General features: G+C 47.2%; 1 protein-coding gene and 1 pseudogene across 4 annotated transcripts; both read left to right on the forward strand.

Annotated features, from left to right (window-relative positions):
- Window positions 1–3,080: 3,080 nt before the first annotated feature.
- Window positions 3,081–7,485, forward strand: LOC144339995 (trypsin-2-like). Of its 3 annotated transcripts, none has more exons than XR_013415658.1 (4): window positions 3,081–3,982; window positions 6,201–6,454; window positions 6,854–7,174; window positions 7,291–7,485. XR_013415658.1 is itself a non-coding variant. In XM_077997588.1 (4 exons), exons 1-4 carry the CDS (start codon window positions 3,807–3,809, stop codon window positions 7,471–7,473), a joined length of 750 nt encoding a protein of 249 aa, XP_077853714.1. In that variant the 5' UTR covers window positions 3,792–3,806; the 3' UTR covers window positions 7,474–7,485. The 3 variants fall into 3 exon arrangements, 2 of the variants coding, with proteins under 2 accessions (XP_077853714.1, XP_077853715.1); XM_077997588.1 differs by having other exon boundaries at window positions 3,792–3,982; window positions 6,854–6,986; window positions 7,287–7,485; XM_077997589.1 differs by lacking the exon at window positions 3,081–3,982 and adding an exon at window positions 5,078–5,241 and having other exon boundaries at window positions 6,854–6,986; window positions 7,287–7,485.
- A 6,947-nt stretch (window positions 7,486–14,432) lies between these two features.
- On the forward strand, window positions 14,433–22,231 carry LOC106992376 (putative trypsin-6; annotated as a pseudogene). Its single transcript, XR_013415659.1, has 8 exons — window positions 14,433–14,523; window positions 17,120–17,533; window positions 17,620–17,734; window positions 19,717–19,876; window positions 20,310–20,441; window positions 20,944–21,186; window positions 21,590–21,849; window positions 22,027–22,231. The product of XR_013415659.1 is annotated as a putative trypsin-6 (transcript).
- Window positions 22,232–24,913: the final 2,682 nt, after the last annotated feature.

Genomic DNA, 24,913 nt, shown 5'->3' on the forward strand with positions numbered 1-24,913 from the left:
GACATTTATGCAGACAACAGACACATGAAAAATGCTCATCATCACTAGCCATCAGAGAAATGCAAATCAAAACCACAGTGAGATACCATCTCACACCAGTTAGAATGGCAATCATTAAAAAGTCAGGAAACAACAGGTGCTGGAGAGGATGTGGAGAAATAGGAACACTTTTATACTGTTGGTGGGACTGTAAACTACTTCAACCGTTGTGGAAGACAGTGTGGCGATTCCTCAAGGATCCAGAACTAGAAATACCATTTGACCCATCCATCCCATTACTGGGTGTATACCGAAAGGATGATAAATCATGCTGCTATCAAGACACATGCACACGTATGTTAATTGCAGCACTATTCACAATAGCAAAGACTTGGAACCAACCCAAATGTCCATCAATGACAGACTGGATTAAGAAAATGTGGCACATATACACCATGGAATACTATGCAGCCATAAAAAAGGATGACTTCATGTTCTTTGTAGGGACATGGATGCAGCTGGAAACCATCATTCTCAGCAAACTATCGCAAGACCAAAAGATCAAACACCGCATATTCTCACTCATAGGTGGGAACTGAACAATGAGATCACATGGACACAGTAAGGGGAACATCACACACTGGGGCCTGTTGTGGAGTGGGGGGAGCGGGGAGGGATAGCATTAGGAGATATACTTAATGTAAATGACGAGTTAATGGGTGCAGCATACCAACATGGCACATATATACATATGTAACAAACCTGCACCTACCCTAGAACATAAAGTATAATAAAATAAATAAATAAATAAATAAATAAAGAGGGACAAATCAGGATGAATTGGGGTATCAGGAATGAATCCCAAGTGTTTTTGTGTGGGGACAGGCATCCACATCCCAAACTGTACCTGGAGATGGAGAAAAATGCAGGAGAGGAGAAGAGAAAAAAAAGGGGACAAAGTTGCTAAAAGTCATTGAAAGCTTATCTTGTGGTCCTTTCTGGCTCTGGTCGCTTTGCCAAGGTCTTAGGTGCAGGCAGGGCCGGCTCTGGCTGGAAGCTGCTGCTCTGGGAGATGGGAGAGTCACTTCACCTCCAGAAAGTTCATTTGATCATCTGTAAAATGGGTAATCCCATAGGTGGTTGTGATGATAAAATGAAAAACACATTCTGAACTTACATGAGTTACATGCTATATAGCAAGTTACATGGTGTAGTAAGCACACAAAAATGATTCACTGTTATAATTGTAGGACAGTGGTTTGGTGGGCTAAGCCCTAAACACAAGACAGAAAGATGTCTTAGAGAAGTAGACAAAGAAATCTATAATTCAGATTGAACAGTACCAAGAATGGCATGTCCTCCAAATTGAGCTTGGGCAGCTGGATCTGAACCTGTCCTACACATCTGGGTCTACAGTATGAAGTAACAGTCTCCACCTATATCTGTCTTCTCTGCCTGTGAGGTCAGTCTTTTTTGAAGAAATCTGACCTCAGACTATACTGTGATCCTTTCAGGAAGAGTGCAAAATACTGGAGAAGGCTAGTCTTCAGGCTCTAGATACAGAAATCTTCATATTCTTGAGTGTTCCCTTTCAGACAGAGAGTCAGAGTCACAAGCACTGATCCAAAAATCCGATTTGCCAAAAAAATTTTTCATCTTCTACCAAGGTTCACCTCCCTGTTTAGTGCATGCTGGTGTCCACAGTTGCTACAGCATGTGTCTCTTTATCCTCTAAGGCAGGAGTTCTGTGAAGACCCCATGACAAGGGAACAAAATGAAACAACATGTTTAGGGACAACAAAGAAATAACTCATATTATCAATACTCCAAAACCTGGCTACCTCAGGCTTGGCCAGTTATTCATGAGCAGAGAGGTGTGTCATCTACATGGCGGTCATGGCCTGGATGGGTCTGGAACTATGGCAATGTAAGGCTCTGAAACAAGGTGTCAGGAGAAAGATGAATTCAATCATCTATTTCTGCCAGGAAGAACAGCACCAGGAAGGAATCAGATGTAGATGTACAGTTTGTCCTCTGGGGACCTCTACCTTGATCCTCAATAAATCTCCTTATAGATGCCACCTACAGCAATTTCCACACTTCACAATGCTCTCCATGGCTTCAGTTGGCCTTATGATTAGCTGTGCCAAGATCTGTATTCTTGGGCAAGACAGAATCCTTCTGAATCTCATTGTCTTCCTCTATAAATGGAAATAATTTTGCTCTGCACAAATCACAATTAGCATGTTTGTGGGAAGTTAAACTTTGAAACTCAGCATAAACAAAAAGCTATGCACCACTCCTGCTAACGTAAAAACTCTTGTAAAGCCGTCAGGCACCATTCATCATCTAAGTATAGCAGTGTTAGGTTTGAGCCCATCAGTGATTAGAGGGGGTACGTGGTGGAGAGGGTGTCTCCGAGCAGTGAGTCTCCTGGCTGTGGGGAAGCTGGCTCGGTGGCCATGGCAGGAGCTGAACCCAAAGGTACTCTGTATGTCCTCTCAACTCCACAGGCCCCACTTTGGCATTTTTTCCAATTCCCTCTGGTTTCCATTTGGTTCCTCCCTCTAGCCCCCTGGCCATGTCCAATTTCACCACCAAGTTTCTGAGCTTTGCTCATTTTTTTCACTGTCTCCAGAACATCGCTGATTCTTTTACCTTTCAAATAATTCAGACTTGAACTCTGCTCACTCCTGCCCATCACCAGCCTGAACTCAGAGTCGCTGAGAAGGGTAAGCACCCTCATAAGCAAACTCCTCCTTTCTTTACATCATTAGACCTGACTGCAGACATCATCTCCATCTCCACGCTGCTCTGGCCAGTTTATGCCTCAGTCAATTACACAACTGTGTCTTAGTAGCCTTGGTAGGGCCCAAATCAGGATATTCTCTGGGAAGGTTCACTTTGTACTGCATACAACATACTGCATCTAAAATAGAACATTCTACACCCACCCCTCCACATCTTTGTTATTGAAGCCAATATGGACCCATTTACCATGTGCTAAAATCTCTACCTACTGCTGATTCTCAAATCACATCCTATCCCAGATTTACCATGGTCCAAACTCTGACATCTAACTGGGGGCATGTCATTCTGGTTCAGGCTATCAGTCCCGAGCAGGTGGTTCAGTTTGCATCACCCTGAGTGCTGGTTTCCAGGGCAATCTTAAGGTTGCATAAAGGGAACCTATGACAAGATGCACATGAGACAGACAAATGTGTTCACCTTAGAGAAGGGGAGGAGTGCACCATTGGTTGTCCATCCTCGAGATGGACTAAGTTCCCACCTAACCTGTGCCCCCTCCTTCTTTGAAACACTTCCCATCCTTTAGCCTTAGTAGGAAGGAGAGCCATCTGGAAGCCCAGAATCCTATGGAATGCTGAGTCTCCCTTCTCCTTACCCCTTAGTGTTGGAATTCTTATTCCCCAAAGACTTGGATTTTACCGTGCCACACACTGACTGGAGAGATGCATCTTCATATTCACAGGAACGAGCCTTAGATAAGACTTTCCTCCTCTCACGGGGGCTCAAGGACACTGAAAAGCCAAGCTTCTTACCAACACTTACCCTTCCTTAAGTATATTAAATACATACCCAATAGTTAAAAAGATTCCTAAACAGTCAGGCCATTCTCCCTCCTTCTAACCCTCATCTCCTCGGCCTAAGAAAGCCCAGCTGTGTGATCCGGGCCTTTACTTCCCCTGTCTTCCCCATCCCTGCATCCTTGCAGGAAATAGCCGGTCTCCCTCTCTGCTCTCAGAAGCCAAGTTTCCTTATCGCCTGTGAATCACAAGCCCACAGAGTGGCCAAACATAGCCAAGCTGATGCAAGACCCTGGGAAGGGGAAAGCTGCAGGTTTGTTGGTCCTGGGAGGAGCAGTGACCCTCACCTCACAGACACCTCCTCTCCCGATCCTCGGGAGGTATAAAGACGGGTCCTCCACCACTAGTCAGACACACTCTACCACCACGAATCCAATCCACCTTTGTGGGAGCTGCTGGTGAGTTTCATGCCCTGCCTCAGGCCCCACCCACACCCCTTCCTGGCAGACCACATGTCCTTCCATTCTTGCCACCTCTCCTCTTTTAACTGTGCTCTGATGTTCTGTTTCCTTCATCTGGCATCTCTATTTCCAATCCTCCCTGGGCTCTCTTTAAGCTTCACCTCTTTCACCTCTCCCTGATTTCACTCCCATCACTGTCATTCATCCATATCCAAGCTGTAGATGGAGATGCTGGGAAGGGAGACCAGGAGGGGCGGGCCCACAAAATAAAGCAGCAGGCTTCAGGCTTGGCTCCCACAGCACCAGAATACTCCACTATAGCTGCTCTTAACCTTGAATGCACCTGGGAGGTGGAAAAATTACTCGTGCCAGAGACTCAACTCTAGAAATTCTCACTTCATTTGTCTGGGGTGCAGCATGTGTTCTGGGCTTTTAAGCTTCCCAGGTGATTTTTAACATTTCTAGGCATGCAGCCAAGGTTAAGAATTGCTGTTCTTTTGGACAATAATAACGTCTACATTTGTTCTGCGAAGTGAGCCTGGGGCTTCCCTCAACTCTGCCCTCACAGCACAAACCTGAGCTGAGGGGGAAGCTGGTGATGGCCAGGTCTACGCAGCCAGGGGGTTTTCCCAGCTTGGCTAAAGTATCCTGATAATCTAGGACTTAAATAGCCAGGACAAGTACACAGCTGATGAATAAAAGAGAGAAGCACTCAGTGGGTGAGACAATCATACCCCAACTCCTATCCCACAGGAAGCACAGTGAGGACATTCCTTGTGAGCTCAGCCTGGTGACCCCAGGAGAGATCTGAACCCCCACAGGATACCTAGCTATGTGCCCTGCAGACACAGAGACTTGGGAGCCACATCCAGTGATGTTCACCAGGGGTGCCAGCGCTCCCTCCCTTGTCGAGCCTCATTGAGCTTCTTAAGGATTTCTAATTAGCAGAAAGCAACTGCAGAGCTGGGAGCAGCACCCCTAACATGCTACTGACTTGCCTTCTCCCCTCCCATCTCCACTCCAGTTGCTGCCCCCTTTGACGATGATGACAAGATCGTTGGGGGCTACACCTGTGAGGAGAATTCTGTCCCCTACCAGGTGTCCCTGAATTCTGGCTACCACTTCTGTGGTGGCGCCCTCATCAGCGAACAGTGGGTAGTTTCAGCCGGTCACTGCTGGAAGCCATAAGTGTGGGGCCCCTGACGGCAAAGCTCCCAGCCAGGCTGCATGGGAGAGCATGGCTTCAGCCCAGGGAAGTACTGAGGTTTGGTAAGGTGGAAGGGAGAGGTGGTGGAGAAGAAAACATGTTGGCCGCAGCTGACTCTCCAGAGCAGAGAGTGAACACAAGACAGGAACCTCCCACACCCAGGCAAATCCATGAAACAGCAAGGGTTGTGGTCATAAAAGCAGGCAGGGATGATCTTGGAGTGGTCAGAGCTAGTGAGAAAAGTAGGCAAGTACTTTTGCTGGTTAGCTACACATTAAAGCCACCTAAGAAAGAGTTTTTAAAAATACTGATAACTGTGTCCTATCTCAGGGCAATTAACTCAAAGTTTTCAGGAAGAGGGTATGAATATCAGTGAGTATTTAACACTCTACCTCTGGTAACTGTACAGTGTATAGACAGAGCTGAGAACCATGACCTACACTAAGAACTCTCAAACCTGAGCATGCATCAGAACGACCTGCAGGCTTGCTATGGCACAAATCACTGGGTTCCATCCCCAACGTTCTGATCAGTAGGTGGGGGTAAGAACCAAGAATTTACATTTCTAACAAGTTGCCAGGAGATGCTAATGCTATGGCTACCCTTGATTTAGATTAAGAAGGGAGGTAGGAACAGGTGCTGTGCGCAGTTAGCAAAGGCCTGGGGTGAAGAATGCTGGGAAAACTTCAAGGAGCTCCTTGTGCCCACAGTGCTAGTGACTGTGGAGACTGTGGGAAAGAGACCGTGAAGGTGGGTTGAGGAGCAGCCTCCAGTGGGATCCTTTTGACTCTTCCCCACCCCACTAACACCAACCTCTGAAGCAGAAAAGACCTGGGTCTCATACCTATACTGACCCACATCCCTCTACTGCCCATGAGATATGGCCACACACCCCACCCCATGCCTCCAGAGCTGTCTATGAGCAGGGAGCTTAAGGACCCTGGGGAAGGTGAGATGGGTACCCCAGCAGTGGAGGAAGGTCTTCACCATGCCTGCCCTGCCCATCAGCCGCATCCAGGTGAGACTGGGAGAACACAACATCAAAGTCCTGGAGGGGACTGAGCAGTTCATAAACGCGGCCAAGATCATCAGCCACCCCAAATACAACAACAAGACTCTGAACAATGACATCATGCTGATCAAGCTCTTCTCACCTGCCGTCATCAATGACCGCGTTTCCACCATCTCTCTGCCCACTGCCCCTCCAGCTGCTGGCACCATGTGCCTCATCTCTGGCTGGGGAAACACTCTGAGCTTTGGTGGTGAGTGGGACCCTTTGTTCTTCTACTTCCCTCCATCCTCACAATTTCCAGATTGAAGCATGCCCCCGAACTTGAATCCTCATGCCTCCAGGCTTAACACACTTCTCTAGTGCCCATTACACACAGGCTCTGCACTGAACACGAGAGAGATGCAAAGTCTAAGGACTTGTCTCCTAAAATCCGAAGACAGGACAAATGGAGAACTTGCTGTGATCATGTCTTGGGAAGGGTTCAACAATGATCATTCTGGGAACTAAAAGCCACAGTCCCTTGCCAGGACTTATGTTTTGGAGTCCTCTCCAGGAGCAGTGTTCCTCTTCAATGTTCCATCCTAGATTATTGTCTCCTCTGGCCTAACCCACATTTCTACTTTCTTTGATCTCTTCCTGATCCTCACAGCTGACTACCCAGACGAGCTGCAGTGCCTGGACGCTCCTGTGCCAACCCAGGCTGAGTGTGAAGCCTCCTACTCTGGAGAGATTACCAGCAACATGTTCTGTGTGGGCTTCCTTGAGGGAGGCAAGGATTCCTGCCAGATGATTTGAACAAGCCTTCCCATGCTGAGGCTCCCACTGATACCCAGGCCACACCCAGGAAAAAGATTGGAACTCCCAAGGTGGCGGGGCTGAGGAGGCTCCCTGCAGTGCCCCCATGGAGAAGTCAGGAAGGCTCCCTTGGGCTGCATGCTGTCTGCTTAGGAAGAACAGAGAATGGGCCACCGTGAGAAGGATGTGGAGCCACAGAACTGGCTGGAAAGGGGTCTTTTAAGGTTCAGAGTAAATATAGCTATATTCCTCCTCCATCTCTCCATACTACTTGTCCCTTCTTCCCCCCAGGGTGACTCTGGTGGCCCTGTGGTCTGTAACAGACAGCTCCAAGGCATTGTCTCCTGGGGCTATGGCTGTGCCCAGAAGAACAAGCCTGGAGTCTACACCAAGGTCTACAACTATTTGGCCTGGATTAAGGACATCATAGCTGCCAACACCTGTCCCTCTGCAGTCTCTATACCAGTAAAGTGACCCTGTTCTCACTCTCTGTGTCTGTGTCTGCTCCCTCACACTCCTTCACACTGGAAAGCATACACCAATCCCAGGTCAGACACAAATGTCCCCTTAAAAGTAAGCAGAGCCCCCAGCTCCCAAAATGTGTTCCATGGTATACTAGATTAGCACATACAAAGAGATGGAATCCAAAAATAATAAGAATCTTGGGAGAAAGGGGGGTACTGTTTTCTAGAGAAACGTGCGTTTCAGAAAGGTGGTCTTTGGGGTTCTCACAGTGGTTAGAACTACTCTGCCTTCAGCACAATCACAGCACAGAAAATGTGTCAGCATGTTCGAGGTGGCCCAAAACATCTCACCAGCTGAATCTTATTGCTAACATACAACAATAATGACAAATGCCATTAGTGATGATGTGCCTCTCCCAGGAATGTATCGGCACCCAACACTTGACCAAGCCCCCCTTCTCATTCACCTGGAAAATCAGACTCAAGTAAATCTCCCTGACCCCCTTAACTCTTCCCTCAATTCCCTAGTTCCATCTCTGTGAGCAGGCTAGAGAGATGTCCCGCCTACCATAGCGGGATCCTGACTGCAACTTGTGAATCAAGCTCATCTCTGCACACTGTATTTTCCTCTCCTCTGCCTTTGGGGTAGGACGCCACAGTATATCCCACAGCTACCAACAGCTCCCCACTCTGACCAGGGAAAGAAACTAGAGAGGGTCAGGATTCACCCATTTGATTAATTAACTAGGAAGGATTCATTTTCATAAAACTTGCTCGCCTTTAAGACACTTCAAGTGAGTTATTTGGGATTCTTTTAAAAAGGTGGAAGGAAAGACACCTGAAGGCTGTGACACCTGAAGGCTGTGACACCATCCAGCCACTCTGGCCACACATTGGCTGGTTTGCACCCACTGGACGCAGCAGAGAGAGGCATGGCCCTGTGGCACGTGTGGCACCTGCCAAAGCCTCCTCCTGGCAATTCTGAGAGGGCCCATATTCTGGCCGTAGCTGGTCCAAGGTTGTCACTGAAGATCCAAGCAAGCTTCACTTTGAAATTCCACCTTCACCTTCTGTCCCAAGTGGTTGTGGACACTCCTGGGAGCTGGTACCAAAGGCCAAGAACAGCCAAGGGAGACAGACAAGTTCAGAGCACAATTCCAGTTACAGAGAACAGAGCACAGGCCTCCGAGTGTCCACGGAGCAGCGTGGAAATTACAGTGATGAGTAGAATAAAACCTTTACATGGAGCACAGCATTCCTGGCAAACACAGGGGACCGTAGTCCACATGCTGTGGAATACACCCAAGTATGCATCAGACACTTGTTTGGTAAACGGTAAATGTGTAAGATCAATTACCTTGAGAAGGTCATCTGTGCTCCAGATGTGTGATTCATGTGAGGAGACGGCTACCACTTACTACCTTCAGAGGAAAACAGGGCTCAGCGCTCACATACAATGGACAGATACACACAGTTTACCCAGAAAGTCACTGCATAAAAACATTACTTTGTTCAACATGGATTTTTTTTTTATGGAATCCAAACACAGACACTAGTTCACCTTACAGCCTTGAGTTTGTCGGCTTATGGAGAAATATATACAGTAGACAGATAGAGAAGAAACATACACTTTTTCCCTTTCTTACCATAATGTCAGTGCCACGTCTGAATGTCATCATCACTCAAGAGTCAAGGGAAGAACCAAACGCTTCAAAGAAACAGGGCTGGGCGGGGAGTGTTAGTTTCAACTGTTTTCTGTCTCCATTCAGATCATTCCTATCAAAGCCCAGCTGGTTACCTGAAGCCAAGAGACAGACATAAGGATCCCAATGGCCTCCAGACAGCTGCTTCCACCTCCTCCCTGGGCCACGTAGACTCTTTACACAAGAAAGTGAGTCACCCCACTCAGAAGGGTTGTCAGCAGAAACAGGGCATGAAAATCACAGATAACCATGGGATTTCTTCCAAGTGTTTAGTGTAAAATAAACCACCACCAACAACAACAAAAACACCTAACAAGCAAAAAAATGCTTATTCAAAATCCAAGACAAAATACTGAGTGAGAGGCAGGCCATGTGGTTGCATGTTCTCAGGCCACACAGCTTTCCAAGTCCATTTGCTCACATGGAACCGTGAGATGTGAAGGTCTCCAGAGCGTGTGGTTGGGATGGAGGCTAGTACTGTTCACCTGTGGGTCCTGACAATAGGGCAAAGAAGCAGAAAGCTACAACTCTGTCCACCACCACGGCTTATGCCCTCCTTCCCACAGAGGCTCTGAAGAGCCCCCACCTCAGCCTTCACACAAAACATCTCCTTCTGAATCAAACACAGCCAGGCTGGAGTGCCATGGTATGGTCTCTCCTCACTACAGCCTCTGCCTCCCAGGTTCAAGTGACTCAGCCCCCCAAGTGCCTGGGATTACAGGCATCCACCATCATATCCAACTAATTTTTTTTTTTTTTTTGTATTCTTGGTAGAGACAGGGTTTCACCATGTTGACCAGGCTGGTTTTGAACTCCTGACCTCAGGTGATCCAAAGTGCTGGGATTACAGGTGTAAGCCGTCGCTTTGGGCCCAGGGCCCATTTTTGAAAAAATAATTTCAACTTTTATTTTAGATTCAGGGGCTATATGTGCAGGTTTGTTACATGGGTATATTGTGTGATGCTGAGCTTTGGGGTACAAATGATCTCATCGCTCAGGAAGTGAGCATAGTACCCAATAGATAGTTTTTCAGCCCTTTCCACCCTCCTTCCCTCTTCCCTCTAGTAGTTGCAGTGTCTACGGTTCCCATCTTTATATCCATGTGTACACAATTCTCAGTTCCCACTTATATGTGAGAATGTGATATTTGGTCTTCTATTCCTATGTTAATTTCCTGAGGATTATGGTCTCTGAGTTGATCCATGTTGCTGCAAAGACATGATTTCATTCTTCTCATGGCTGCATAGTATTCCACAGTGTGTGTACCACATTTCCTTTATCCAGTCTGCCACTGATAGCCACCTAGGTTGATTCCATGGCTTTGCTACTGTGTATAGTGTTGTGATGGACGTGCAAGAGTATCTGTCCTTTTGGCAGAACAATTATTTTCCTTTGGGTAAATGCCCAGTAAAGGAATTGCTGGGTGGAATATTAGTTCTGTTTTAAATTATTTCAGAAATCTCCAAACTGCTTTCTGCATAAATATTTCCATGAACTAATTTACACTCGGGCCAACAGTGTATAAGCGTTCCCTTTCCTCTGCAGCCTCAGCAGCATCTTCTGTGTTTTTGACATTTTAATAACAGCCACTCTGCTGCCGAGTTCTTTCAAGGCCAATGTGGGGAAGAGCCACAGACATCCCGTTTCCAGAAGAGAATTCTTGCCTGCCCACTGGTAGAATGCTTGTTTTCATCTGTCTTTTGTTGTTTGTTTTTCAAAGAAAAACCAAAGGTAAAGTGGTATGATCTTCCACACCTGAACCAGTTTGTAGCCGCCAGAGCCTGCTGGGAAGGGACTCCCCAAGGATGCATTGATCTTGTCACCTGGAATTTGAGAGATCAACAAGCCCCATAGCATCCGGCCATACACCTGCCCATCAGCACCCATCCTTTCAAGGGATTAGCGCAATTCTGGCTCTGCAGACACTGGCAGCCACACGTCACAAACCCTGGGTCTCTGTGGGCTTCCTTCCTCACCCAGGACCACAATGGACTGCCTGTCCTGGGCAGAGACACAGCAACATTCTCTTAAACTGAAATTAAGTATAAATCCACTTCACCAATAATCATCTGAGGGCACAGTCCCTGCCTCCGTCCTTGGGGATTTGAAAACACTCATCTCTCTGACCAAACAGGTAGGTGAGATCTGACTTTAAATGGGGGAATATCGGGATGAATTGAGGTATCAGGAATGAATCCCCAAGTGTTTTTTGTTGGGACAGGCATCCACATCCCAAACTGTACATGGAGATGGAGAAAAATGCAGGAGAGAAGAGAAATAAATGGGGGACAAAGTGATTGAAAGCTTCTCTTGTGGTTCTTTCCGGCTCTGGTTGTTTTGCCAAGGTCTTGAGTGCAGGGAGGGCTGGCTCTGGCTGGGAGCTGCTGCTTTGGGAGATGGAAGCGTCACTTTAGCTCCAGAAAACTCATTCGATCATCTGTAAAATGATCATTCAATCATCTGTAAAATGTAAAATCCCAAAGTGGTTGTGATGATAAAATGAAAAAAGCATTCTTAACTTACATGAGTTACATGTTGTATAGTAAGTTACGTGGCATATAGTAAGCACACAGAAATGACTCACTGTTATCATAATTGAAAGACAGTGGTTTGGTGTGCTAAGCACTAAACACAAGATGGAAAGGTATCTTCGAAAAGTAGACAAAGAAATCCATAGTTCAGAATGAACAGTACCAAGAATGGCATGTCCTCCAAATGGAGCCTGGGCAACTATATCTCAACCTGTCCTACACATCTGAATCTACATAACGAGGTAACAGCTCATACTGTAACACCTACAGCTATGTCTCTGCCTGTAAGGTCATTCCTTTTTGAAGAAAGATGACCTCAGACTATACTGTGATGATTTAAGGAAGAGCACAAAATACTGGAGAAGGCTTGTATTCAAGCTCTAGATACAGAAAATCCTCATATTCTTGGGTGTTACTTTTCAGACACAGAGTCAGAGCCACAAGCACTGATCCAAAAATCCCCTTTTCCAAAAATTGTTTCCACCTTCTACCGAGGTTCACCTCCCTGTTTAGTGCACACTGGTGTCTATAGTTGCTAGAGGAAGAGTCTCTCCTTATCCTCCAAGGCAGGAGTTCTGCGAAGACCCCATGACAATGGGACAAAATGAAACAACATGTTTAGGGACAACACAGGAAAAGCCCATATTATCAATGCTCCAAAACCTGGTTACCTCAGGCTTGGCCAGTTATTCACGAGCAGAGAGGTGTGTCATCTACATGGCGGTCATGGCCTGGATGGGTCTGGAACTGTGGCAAGGTAAGGCTCTGAGACAAGGTGTCAGGAGAGACATGAATTCAATCATCTATTTCTGCCAGGAAGAAAAGCACCAGGAAGGAATCAGATATACAGTTTGTCCTCTGGGGACCTCTGCCTTGATCCCCAATAAATATTTTAGATGCCACCTGCAGCAATTCCCACACTTCACAGCGCTCTCCATGGCTTCCGTTGGCCTTATGATCAGCTCTGCCAATGTCTGTATTCTCAGGCAAGACAGAATCCTTCTGAGTCTCATTGTCTTCCGCTATAAATGGAAATAATTTTGCTCTGCACAAATCACAATTAGCATGCTTGTGGGAAGTTAAACTGTGAAACTCAACATAAATGAAAAGCAACATACCACTGCTGCTTACATGAAAACTCTTGTAAAGCAGTCAGGCACCATGCACCATCTAAGGATAGCAGTGTTAGGTATGAGCTCATCAGTGATTAGAAGGGGTACAGGTGGAGAGGGGGTCTCCGAGCAGTGGGTCTCCTGGCTGTGGGGAAGCTGGCTTGGCGGCCATTCTAGGAGCCAAACCCGAAGGTTCTCCGTGGATCCTCTGAACTCCACGGGCCCCACTTTGGCATTTTCTCCAATTGTCTCTGGTTTCCATTTGCTTCCTCCCTCTAGCCCCCTGTCCATGTCCAATTGCACCACCAAATTTCTGAGCTTTTCTCATTTTGTTCACTGTCTCCAGAACATAACTGTTTCCTTTACCTTTCAAAGAATTCAAACTTGAACTCCTGCCCATCACCAACCTGAGCTCAGAGTTGCTGAGAAGGGAAAGCACCCTCATAAGGAAGCTCCTCCTTTCATCATTAGACCTGAGCGCACACAGCATCTCCATCTCCACATGCTCTGGTCATGTTATGCCTCAGTCAATTACACAACTGTGTCTTAGTAGCCTTGGTAGGGCCCAAATCAGGGTATTCTCTGAGAAGATTCACTTTGTACTGAGCCCAGCATAATCTCACTGCATCTAAAATAGAGAATTCTAGACCCACCCCTCCACATCTTCGTTACTGAACCCAATATGTGACCCAATTACCATGTGCTTAAATCTCTACCTACTGCTCATTCTCAGATCAGATCGTAACCCAGGTTTACCATGGTCTAAACTCTGACATCTGATTGGGGGCATGTCATTCTGGTTTAGACTGTCAGTCACGAACAGGTGGGTCAGTTTGCATCACCCTGAGTGCAGGTTGCCAGGGCAACCGTGAGGCTGCAGAAAAAGAACCTATGACAGGATGCACATGAGAGAGACAAACGTCTTCACATTGAAGAAGGGGAGGAGTGCGCCATTGGTTTTCCATCCTCCAGGTGCACTGAGTAAGCTCCTACCTAAACTGTGCCCCCTCCTTCTTTGAAACACTTCCCATCCTTTAGCCTTGATAGGAAGGAGAGCCATCTGGAAGCCCAGAATCCTATGGAATGCTGAGTCTCCCTTCTTCTTACCCCTTAGTGTTGGAATTCTCATTCCCCAAAGCCTTGGATTTGACCTTCCCACACACTGACTGGAGAGAAGCATCTTCATATTCACAGGAATGAGCCTTAGATAAGACTTTGCTCCTCTCACTGGGGCTTCAGGACACTGAAAAGCAAGCTTGTTACCAACTCTTGCCCTTCCTTAAGTACATTAAATACATCCCCAATACTTAAAAGGATTCTTAAACAGCCAGGCCATTCTCCCTCTTTCTAACCCTCATCTCCTCGGCCTAAGAAAGCCCAGCTGTGTGATCCGGGGTTTGGCTTCCCCTGTCTTTCCCATTCCAGCATCCTTGCAGGAAACAGCCGGTCTCCCTCCCTGCTCTCAGAAGGCAAGTTTCCTTATCACCTGTGAATCACAAACTCACAGAGTGGCCAAACATAGCTGAGCTGATGCAAGACCCCGGGAAGGGGAAAGCTGCAGGTGTGTTTGTACTGGGAGGAACGGTGACCCTCACCTCACAGACACCTCCTCTTCCGATCCTCGGGAGGTATAAAGACGGGTCCTCCACCACCAGCCAGGTACACTCTACCATCGTGAATCCACTCCCGATCCTTGTCTTTGTGGGAGCTACTGGTGAGTTTCATGCCCTGCCTCAGGCCCCACCCACCATCCTTCCTGGCAGACACATGCCCTTCCATTCTTGCTACCTCTCCTCTTTTGACTGTGTTCTGGTATTCTATTTCCTCCATCTGGCATCTCTCCTCATCTTCCTTGGGCTCTCTTTAAGCCTCACCTGTTTCACATTCTCCGTGACTTCACTCCCACCACTGTCATTCATCCATATCTGTGCTGTGGTTGGTAAAGCTAGGAGACCAAGTGGGACAGGCCTATGAAATGAAGCAGCAGTCTTCAGGCTTGGCTCCGACAGCACCAGAATAGCACCACTACAGCTGCTCTTAACCACGAATGCACCTGGGGAGGTTGAAAAATTACTGATGCCACAGACTAACCTGGAGAAGTTCTAACTTCATGTTTCTGGGGTGCAGCCTGTGTACTGAGCTTTTAAGCTTCCTAGGTGATTTTTAACATTTCCAGGCATGCAGCCAAGGTTAAGAATTGCTGTTCTATTGGCCAATAACAACATCTACCTATGTTCTTCCGAAGTGAACCTGGGGGCTGCCATCACCTCTGCCCTGACTGCACAGATCTGAGCTGAGGGGGAAGCTGGTCATGGCCAGGTCTACACAGCCAAGGGGTGTTCCTAGCTTGGGGAAAGTATCCTGATAATCCAGGGCTCAAATTGCCAGAGGAAGTGCACAGGCGATCAATAAAAGAGAGAAGCACACGGTGGGTGACCAACCACATCCCAACTCCAATCCGACTGGAAGCATTGTGAGGACATCCCTTAGGACCTCAGCCTGGTGATCCCAGGAAAGATCTGAGCCCCCACTGGGCACCTAGCTACATACCCTGCAGACACCAAGACTTGGGAGCCACATCCAGTGATGCTCACCAGGGATGGCAGTGCTCCCTCCCTTGCATAGACTCACTGTGCTTGTTAAGGATTTCTAATTAGCAGAAATCAACTGCAGGCAGGGAGTGCCACCCCTAATATGCTACTGAGGTGCCTTCTCCCTTCCCATCTCCACTCCAGTTGCTGTCCCCTTTGACGATGATGACAAGATCATTGGGGGCTACACCTGTGAAGAGAATTCTCTCCCCTACCAGGTGTCCCTGAATTATGGCTCCTACTTCTGTGGTGGTTCCCTCATCAGCAAATAGTGGGTGGTGTCAGCAGCTCATTGTTACAAGCCGTAAGTGTGCGGCCCCTGACTGCAAAGCTCTCAGCCAGGCTGCCTGGGAGAGCTTGGCTTCAGCCCAGGGAACTACTGAGGTTGGGTAAGATTGATGGGAGAGGTGGTGGAGAAGAAAACTTGTTGGCAGCAGCTGACTCTCCAGAGCAGAGAGTGAACATGAGACAGGAACCTCTCACACCCAGGCAAATCCATGAAACAGAAAGGGTTGTGGTCATAAAAGCAGGCAGGAATGATCTTGGGGTGCTCAGAGCTAGTGACAAAAGCAGTCTAGTACCTCTTGCTGGATAGTTACATATTAAAACTACCTAAGACAAGAGTTTTTAAAAATACTGATGCCTGTGTCCTATCCCAGGGCAATTAACTCAAAATTTGCAGGAAGAGGCTGTGAATGTCAGTGAATATTTAACACTCTACCTCAGGTAACTGTAGAGTGTACAGACAGAGCTGAGCGTTGCCTACACCAAGAACTCTCAAACCTGAGTATGCCTCAGAGCCACCTGCAGGCTTGTTAAGGTACAAATCACTGGGTCCCATCCCCAAGGTTCTGATCAGTAGGTGGGGGTAAGGACCAAGAATTTACATTTCTAACAAGTTCCCTGGAGATGCTAATGCTATGGTGATACTGAGGTTTGGGGCACAAATGATCTCATCATCAGGCAGTGAGCATAGTACCCAATAGGTAGTTTTTCAGCTCTTTCCACCCTCCTTCTCTCTTCCCTCTAGTAGTTGCAATGTCTACTCTTCCCATCTTTATATCCATGTGTACCCAATGCTCAGCTCCCACTTATACACAAGAACGTGATATTTGCTTTTCCATTCCTATGTTAATTTGCTTAGGATTATGGTCTCCAGTTCCATCCATCTTGTTGCAAAAGACATGTTTTCATTCTTTTCATGGCTGCATAGTATTCCATGGGGTACATGTACCACATTTCCTTTATCCAGTCTACCGCTGATGGCCACCTAGGTTGATTCCATGGCTTTGCTACTGTGAATAGTGTTGTGACGGATGTGCAAGTGCATCTGTCTTTTTGGCAGAACAATTATTTTCCTTTAGGTAAATGCACAGTAAAGGAATTGCTGGGTTGAAAGGTAGTTCTGTTTTAAATTATTTCAGAAATCTCAAAACTTCTCTCTGCTTTAAATTTTCCATGAACTAATTTATACTCTGGCCAGCAGTGTATCGGCATTCCCTTTCCTCTGCAGCCTCACCAGCATCTTCTGTTTTTGTTTTTTTTTGTTTGTTTGTTTGTTTGTTTTTTGACATTTTAATAATAGCCACTCTGCAGCCAAGCTCTTTCAAGACCAATGTGGGGAAGAGTCACAAATTTCTGTTTTCCAGAAGAGAATTCTTGCCTGCCCAGTGGTAGAATTCTTGTTTTCATCTGTCTTTCATTATTTGTTTTACAAAGAAAAACCAAAGGTAAAGTGGTATGATCTTCCACACCTGAACCAGTTTGTAACTGCCAGAGTCTGCTGGAAGGAGCCCCTGAAGGATGGATTGATCTTGTCACCTGGAATTTGAGAGATCAACAAGCCCCATAGCAACTTGGCATACAACTGCCCATCAGCGCTCATCCTTTCAAGGGAGTAGCTCAATTCTGGCTCTGCAGACACTGGTAGCCACAGGTGACAAACACTGGGCCTCTGTGGACTTCCCTTGTCACCCAGGGCCACAATGGACTGCCTGTCCTAGGCAGAGACACAGCAACATTCTCTCAAACTGAAATTAAGCATAAATCCACTTCACCAATAATCATCTGAGGGCACAGTCCCTGCCTCTTTCCTCAGGGATTTTTAAAACACACATCTCTCTGACCAAACATGTAGGTGAGTCTGACTTTAAATGGAGGAAAATCGGGATGAATTGGGGTATCAGGAATGAATGCCAAGTGTTTTTGTGTGGGAACAGGCATCCACATCCCGAACTGTACCTGGAGATGGAGAAAAATGCAGCAGTGGCCGGGCGCAGTGGCTCAAGCCTGTAATCCCAGCACTTTGGGAGGCCGAGACGGGCGGATCACGAGGTCAGGAGATCAAGACCATCCTGGCTAATGTTGGGGTCCGTGCCGGGGGTGGTGGAGAATGAAAGAACACACAAAAGACAAAGACACACAGAGAACATGGCGGCCGCGCTCAGAGCCTCCGCCTCACTTTATTTATACTCCATAAACCCCACGTCAGCAGAAAGAATGCAATGCATTCCCACATGTAACCTCCTACTCAGTTCCTTGTTTCTATGCTCTTCCTTATCTGCCCGCCTTCTTGGCGCCTACGGGAGTTCATTAAAAGTTCAATTGGAGATACTGTCCTTGAGCCCTATCTATTCTCAGCATACTGTTTTCAAAGGCCCCTGCAGGCTAACACAGTGAAACCCCGTCTCTACTAAAAAATACAAAAAACTAGCCGGGCGAGGTGGCGGGTGCCTGTAGTCCCAGCTACTCAGGAGGCTGAGGCAGGAGAATGGCATGAACCCGGGAGGCAGAGCTTGCAGTGAGCTGAGATCCAGCCACTGCACTCCAGCCTGGGAGACAGAGCGAGACTCTGTCTCAAAAAATAAAAAAGAAAAGAAAAAAGAAAAATGCAGCAGAAGAGAAAAAATGGGCAACAAAGTGGCTGAAAGTCACTGAAAGCTTGGTTCTTTCTGGCTCGGCGGCCATGGCAGGAGCTGAACCCGAAGGTACTCTGTGTGTCCTCTCAACTCCACAGGCCCCACTTTGACATTTTTTCCAATTCTCTCTAGTTTCCATTTGCTTCCTCCCTCTACCCCCAGCCATATCCAATTTCACCACCAAGTTTCCGGTCTTTTATCATTTTGTTCACTATCTCCAGAACATCCCTGGTTCTTTTACCATTCAAAGATTTCAAACTTGAACTCTGCTCACTCCTACCTATCACCAACCTGAGCTCTGAGTTGCTAAGAAGGGAAAGCACCCTCATAAGGAAGCTACTTCTTTCCTTACATCATTAGACTTGAGCGGAGACAGCATCCCCATCTCCACACTGCTCTGGCCACGTTGTGCCTCAGTCAATTACACAACCGTGTCTTAGTAGCCTTGGTAAGGCCCAAATCAGGATATTCTCTGCAGAGATTCACTTTGTACTGAGCCCAACATAATCTCACTGCATCTAAGACAGAAAATTCTAGACCCACTCCTCCAAATCTCCATCACTGAACCCAATATATGACCCATTTAACATGTGCTAAAATCTCTGCCTACTGCAGAGGTCATGTGGGGCTGGCCCACGGAATGAAGCAGCAGGCTTCAGGCTTGGCTTCGACAGCACCAGAGTAGCACCACTATAGCTGCTCTAAACCTCGAATGCACCTGGGGAGGTTAAAAAATTACTCATGCCAGAGACTCAGCTCTAGAAATTCTAACTTCATTTGTCTGGGGTGTGGCCTATGTTCTGGGTTTTTAAGCTTCCCAGGAGATTTGTAATATTTCCGGGCATGCAGTCAAGGTTAAGAATTGCTGTACTATTGGCCAATAACAACATCTACCCCTGTTCTGCCAAAGTGAGCCTGGGGGCTGCCCTCAACTCTGCCCTGGCTACACAGAATTGAGCTATAGGGGAAACTGGGCATGGACAGCTCTATGCAGCCAGGGGGTTTTCCTAGTTTAGCCAAAGTCTCCTGACAATCCAGGGTTCAAAAAGCCAGGAGAAGTACACAGGTGATGAATAAAAAAGAGAAGCACTAAGTCGGTGAGGCAACCACATCCCAACACCTATCCCACTGGAAGCATTGTGAGGACATTCATTGTGACTTCAGCCTGGTGACCCCAGGAGAGATCTGAACCCCTGCAGGGTTCCTAGCTACATGCCCTGCAGACAGAGACTTGGGAGCCACATCCAGTGATACTCACCAGGTGTGCCAGCGCTCCCTCCCTTCCTAGCCTCACTGTGCTTCTTAAGGATTTCTAATTAGCAGGAAGTAACCATAGGCCGGGAGCACGACCCCTAACATGCTACTGAGGTGCCTTCTCCCTTCCCGTCTCCACTCCAGTTGCTGCCCCCTTTGATAATGATGACAAGATCGTTGGGGACTACACCTGGAAGAAGAATTCTCTCCCCCAACCAAGTGTCCCTGAATTCTGGCTACCATTTCTGTGTGGCTCCCACATCAGTGAACAGTGGGTGGTGTCGGCAGCTCACTGCTACAAGCCGTAAGTGTAGGGCCCCTGACTGCAAAGCTCCCAGCCAGGCTGCCTGGGAGAGCTTGGCTTCAGCCCAGGGAACTACTGAGGTTGGGTAAGATGGATGAGAGAGGTGGTGGAGAAGAAAACTTGTTGGCAGCAGCTGATTCTCCAGAGCAGACAGTGAACACAAGACAGGAACCTCTCACACCAAGGTAAATCCATGAAACAGCAAGGGTTGTGGTCATAAAAGCAGGCAGGGATGATCTTGGGTGCTCAGAGCTAGTGAGAAAAGCAGGCAAGTACCTTTTGTTGGTTAGCTACACATTAAAGCCACCTAAGAAAGAGTTTGTTTAAAATACTGATGCCTGTGTCCTATCTCATAGCAATTAACTCAAAATTTTCAGGAAGAGGGTGTGAATATCAGTGAATATTTAACTTTCTACCTCTGTTAACTTTACAGTGCATAGACAGAGCTGAGACCGCTGCCTACACCAAGAACTCTCAAACCTGAGTATGCATCAGAAGAACCTGCAGGCTTGTTAAGGCACAAATCACTGGGTCCCATCCCCAAGGTTCTGATCAGTAGATGGTGGTAAGGGCCAAGAAATTTCACTTCTAACAAGTTCCCTGAAGAAGCTAATGCTATGGCTGTCCCTGGATTAGATTACACAGAATGGTGGTGCTCACCAGGCCAAGAAGGGAGGAAGGAACAGGCACTGTGTACAGTTAGCAAAGACTTGGGGTGAAGAATGCTGGGAAATCTTCAAGGAGCTCCTTGTGCCCACAGTGCTAGTGACTGTGGAGATTGTGGGAAAGAGGCTGGGAAGGCAGGTTGAGAAGCAGCCTCTGGTGGCATCCCTTTGACTCTTCCCCACCCAACTACCACCAACCTCTGAAGCAGAAAGGTCCTGGGTCTCACACATGCACTGATCCACGTCCCTCTCCTGCCCATGGGATATGGCCACACACCCCACCACGTGCTCCAGAGCTGTCCATGAGGAGGGAGCTTAAGTACCCTGGGGAAAGTGGGAAGGGTGACCCAGCTGTGAGAGAAGGTCTTCACCACGCCTGCCCTGCCCATCGGCCACATCCAGGTGAGACTGGGAGAACACAGCATCGAAGTCCTGGAGGGGAAAGAGCAGTTCATCAATGCAGCCAAGATCATCCACCACCCCAAATACAACAGGAAGATTGGAACAATGACATCATGCTGATCAAGCTCTCCTCACCTGCCATCATCAATGCCCGCGTGTCCAACATCACTCTGCCCACTGCCCCTCCAGCTGCTGGCGCCGAGTGCCTCATTTCCGGCTGGGGAAACACTCTGAGCTCTGGCGGTGAGTGAGACCCTTTGCCCTTCTACTTCCCTCCATCCTCACAATTTCCAGAAAAAAACGATGCCCCTTAACTTAAAACCTCTAGCCTCCAGGCTTAAGACACATTTCTAGTGCCCATTACACACAGGCTCTGCACTGGGCACCAGAGACATGCAAAGTCTCAAGGATTTTGCTTAGACAATCAAGAGACAGGACAATTGGAGAACTTCCTATGAACATGTCTTGGAAGGGGTTCAAAAATGATCATTTTGGGAAGTAAAAGCCAGAGTCCCTTGCCAGGACTTATGTTTTGGAGTCCTGTCCAGGGCAGTGTTCCTCTTCAATGTTCCATCCTAGATTATTGGCTCCTTCTCTGACCTGACCCACATTTCTGCTTTCTTTGATCTCTTCCTGATCCTCACAGCTGACTACCCAGACGAGGTTCAGTGCCTGGATGCTCCTGTGCTGACCCAGGCTGAGTGTGAAGCCTCCTACCCTGGGGAGATTACCAGTAACACATTCTGTGTGAGCTTCCTTGAGGGAGGCAGGGATTCCTGCCAGATGATTTGAACAACCCTTCCCATGCTGAGGCTCCCACTGATACCCAAGACCTAACTGGGAAAAAGATTTGAACTCCCAAGGTGGCAGGGCTGAGGAGGTTCCCTGCAGTGAGCCCATGGAGAAGTAAGGAAGGCTCCATTGGTCTGCACGCTGTCTGCTTAGGAAGAACAGAGAATGGGCCACCGTGAAAAGGATGTGGAGCCACAGAGCTGGCTGGAAAGGGGTCTTTTAAGGTTCAGAGTAAATGTAGCTATATTCTTCCTCCATCTCTCCATACAACTTGTCCCTTCTTTCCCCCAGGGTGACTCTGGTGGCCCTGTGGTCTGGAACAGACAGCTCCAAGGAATTGTCTCCTGGGGCGATGGCTGTGCCCAGAAGAACAGGCCTGTAGTCTACACCAAAGTCTACAACTATTTGGCCTGGATTAAGGACATCATAGCTGCCAACAGCTAAAGCCCCCAGTCACTCTGCAGTCTCTATACCAGTAAAGTGACCCTGCTCTCACTGTCTGTGTCTGTACCTGCTCCCTCACACTCTTTCACACTGGAAAGCATCCTCCAATCTAAGGTCAGACACGACAGTCCCCCTTAAAGGTAAGCAGAGCCCCCAGCTCCCAAAATGTGTTCCATGGTAAAGCAAATAAATGCTTATTCAAAATCCAAGACAAAATACTGTGTGAGATCCAGGCCATGGAGTTGCCTTTTCTCAGGCCACACAGCTTGCCCAGTCCATTTGCTCACACTCAACCATGAGATTTGAAGGTCTGCAGAGCGTGTGCTCGGGATCGAGGCTAGTACTGTTCACCTGTGGGTCCAGACAAAAGGGCAAAGAGGCAGAAAGCTGCAACTCTGTCCACCACTGTGACTTAGGGCCTCCTTCACACTGATGCTCCGAAGAGCCCCCACCTCAGCCTTCACACAAAACATCTCCTTCTGGCTCAACTACATCCAGGCTGGAGTGCCGTGGCATGATCTCTGCTCACTACAACCTCCACCTCCCGGGTTCAAGTGATTCAGCCTCCCAAACAGCTGGGATTACAGGCACACACCACTATTCCCAGCTAATTTTTTTTGTGTGTGTGTTGTTAGTAGAGATAGGGTTTCACCATGTTGGCCAGTCTGGTTTTGAACTCCTGACCTCAAGTAATCCAAAGTGCTGGGTACAGGTGTGAGCTACCACTTCTGGTGCAGGTTCCGTTTAAAAAAAATAATTTCAATTTTTATTTTAGATTCAGGGGGTACATGTACAGGTTTGTTACATGGGTATATTGTGTAATACTGAGGTTTGGGGCACAAATGATCTCATCACTCAGGCAGTGAGCTTATACCCAATAGGTAGTTTTTCACCCTCCTTCTCTCTTCCCTCTAGTAGTTGCAGTGTCTACTGTTCCCATATTTATATCCAGGTTTACCCAATGCTCAGCTCCCACTTATACATGAGAATGTGATACTCGGTTTTCTGTTCCTATGTTAATTTGCTTAGGATTATGGTCTCCAGCTCCATCCATGTTTCTGCAAAGGACATGATTTCATTCTTCTCATGGCTGTATAGTATTCCATGGTGTATGTACCACATTTCCTTCATCCAATCTACCTCTGATGGCCACCTAGGTTGATTCCATGGCTTTGCTACTGTGAATAGTGCTGTGACAGACATGCAAGAACATCTGTCTTTTTCGCAGAACAATTATTTTCCTTTGGGTAAATGTCCAGTAAAGGAGTTGCTGGGTGGAATCGTAGTTCTGTTTTAAATTATTTCAGAAATCTCCAAACTGCTTTCTGCATTACTTTTTCCATGAACTAACTTACACTCTGGCCAACAGTGTATCAGCATTCCCTTTCCTCTGTAGCCTCACCAGCATCTTCCTTTTTTTTTTTTTTTTTTTTTTTTTGACATTTTAATAATAGCCACTCTCCAGCCAAGTTCTTTCAAGCCCAACGGAGGAAGAGCCACAAACATCCCTTTTCCAGAAGAGAATCCTTGCCTGCCCACTGGTAGAATGCTTGTTTTTATCTGTCTTTTGTTGTTTGTCAAAGAAAAATCAAAGGTAAAGTGGTATGATCTTCCACACCTGAACCAGGTTGCAGCCACCAGAGCCTGTTGGGAAGGGGCCCGTCAAGCATGCATTGATCTTGTCACCTGGAATTTGAGAGATCAACAAGCCCCATAGCAACCGACCATACACCTGCCCATCAGCACTCATCCTTTCACAGAATTAGCTCAATTCTGGCTCTGCAGACACTGGCAGCCACAGGTGACAAATCCTGGGCCACTGTGGGCTTCCCTCGTCACCCAAGGCCACAATGGGCTGCCTGTCCTAGGCAGAGACACAGCAACATTCTATTAAACTGAAAATAAGCTTAAATCCACTTCACTAATAATCATCTGAGGGCACACTCCCTGCCCACATCCTCAGGGATTTTAAAACACACCTCTCTCTGACCAAACAGGTAGGTGAGATCTGACTTTAAAAGGGGGGAAATCGGGATGAATTGGGGTATCAGGAATGAATCCCAAGTGTTTTTATGTAGGAATGGCATCCACATCCCGAATTGTACCTGGAGATGGAAAAAAAGGCAGGAGAGAAGGAGAGAAAAAAGGGGGACAAAGTGGCTAAAAGTCATTGAAAACATCTCTTGTGGTTCTTTCCAGCTCTGGCTGCTTTGCTGAGATCATAGGTGAAGGCAGGGTCAGCTCTGGCTGGGAGCTGCTGCTCTGGGAAATGGGAGAGTCATTCACCTCCAGAAAGCTCATTTGATCATATGTAAAATGGGGAATCCCATAGTTGGTTGTGATGATAAAATGAAAAACACATTCTTAACATGTATGAGTTACATACTGTATAGTAAGGTACATGCTATATAGTAAGCACACAAAAATGATTCAGTGTTATCATAATTGAAGGACAGTGGTTTGGTGTGCTAAGCACTAAATACAAGCCAGAAAGATGTCTTAGAGAAGTAGACAAAGAAAACTGTAGTTCAGAATGAACAGTAGCAAGAATGGCATGTCCTCCAAATTGAGCTCGGGCAGCTGGATCTGAACCTGTCCTACACATGTGAGTCTACGGTATGAAGTAACAGTCTCCACCTATAGCTGTCTTTGCTGTCTATAAGGTCATTCATTTTCATTTTTCAACAAAGCTGACCTCAGACTATAGTGTGATCATTTAAGGAAGAGCGCAAAA

The sequence above is a fragment of the Macaca mulatta genome, chromosome 3 (assembly GCF_049350105.2).
Source record: "Macaca mulatta isolate MMU2019108-1 chromosome 3, T2T-MMU8v2.0, whole genome shotgun sequence".
NCBI lineage: Eukaryota > Metazoa > Chordata > Mammalia > Primates > Cercopithecidae > Macaca > Macaca mulatta.

What these genes read in the sequence shown, in the direction of transcription:
- LOC144339995 (XM_077997588.1), top strand. Translation starts at nt 3,807, where the DNA reads ATGCAAGACCCTGGGAAGGGGAAAGCTGCAGGTTTGTTGGTCCTGGGA. An exon ending in CACCTTTGTGGGAGCTGCTG is followed by an intron (nt 3,983 to 6,200) that starts GTGAGTTTCATG and finishes CCTGCCCATCAG; the next exon opens with CCGCATCCAGGTGAGACTGG. An exon ending in GAGGGAGGCAAGGATTCCTG is followed by an intron (nt 6,987 to 7,286) that starts CCAGATGATTTG and finishes CCCTTCTTCCCC; the next exon opens with CCAGGGTGACTCTGGTGGCC.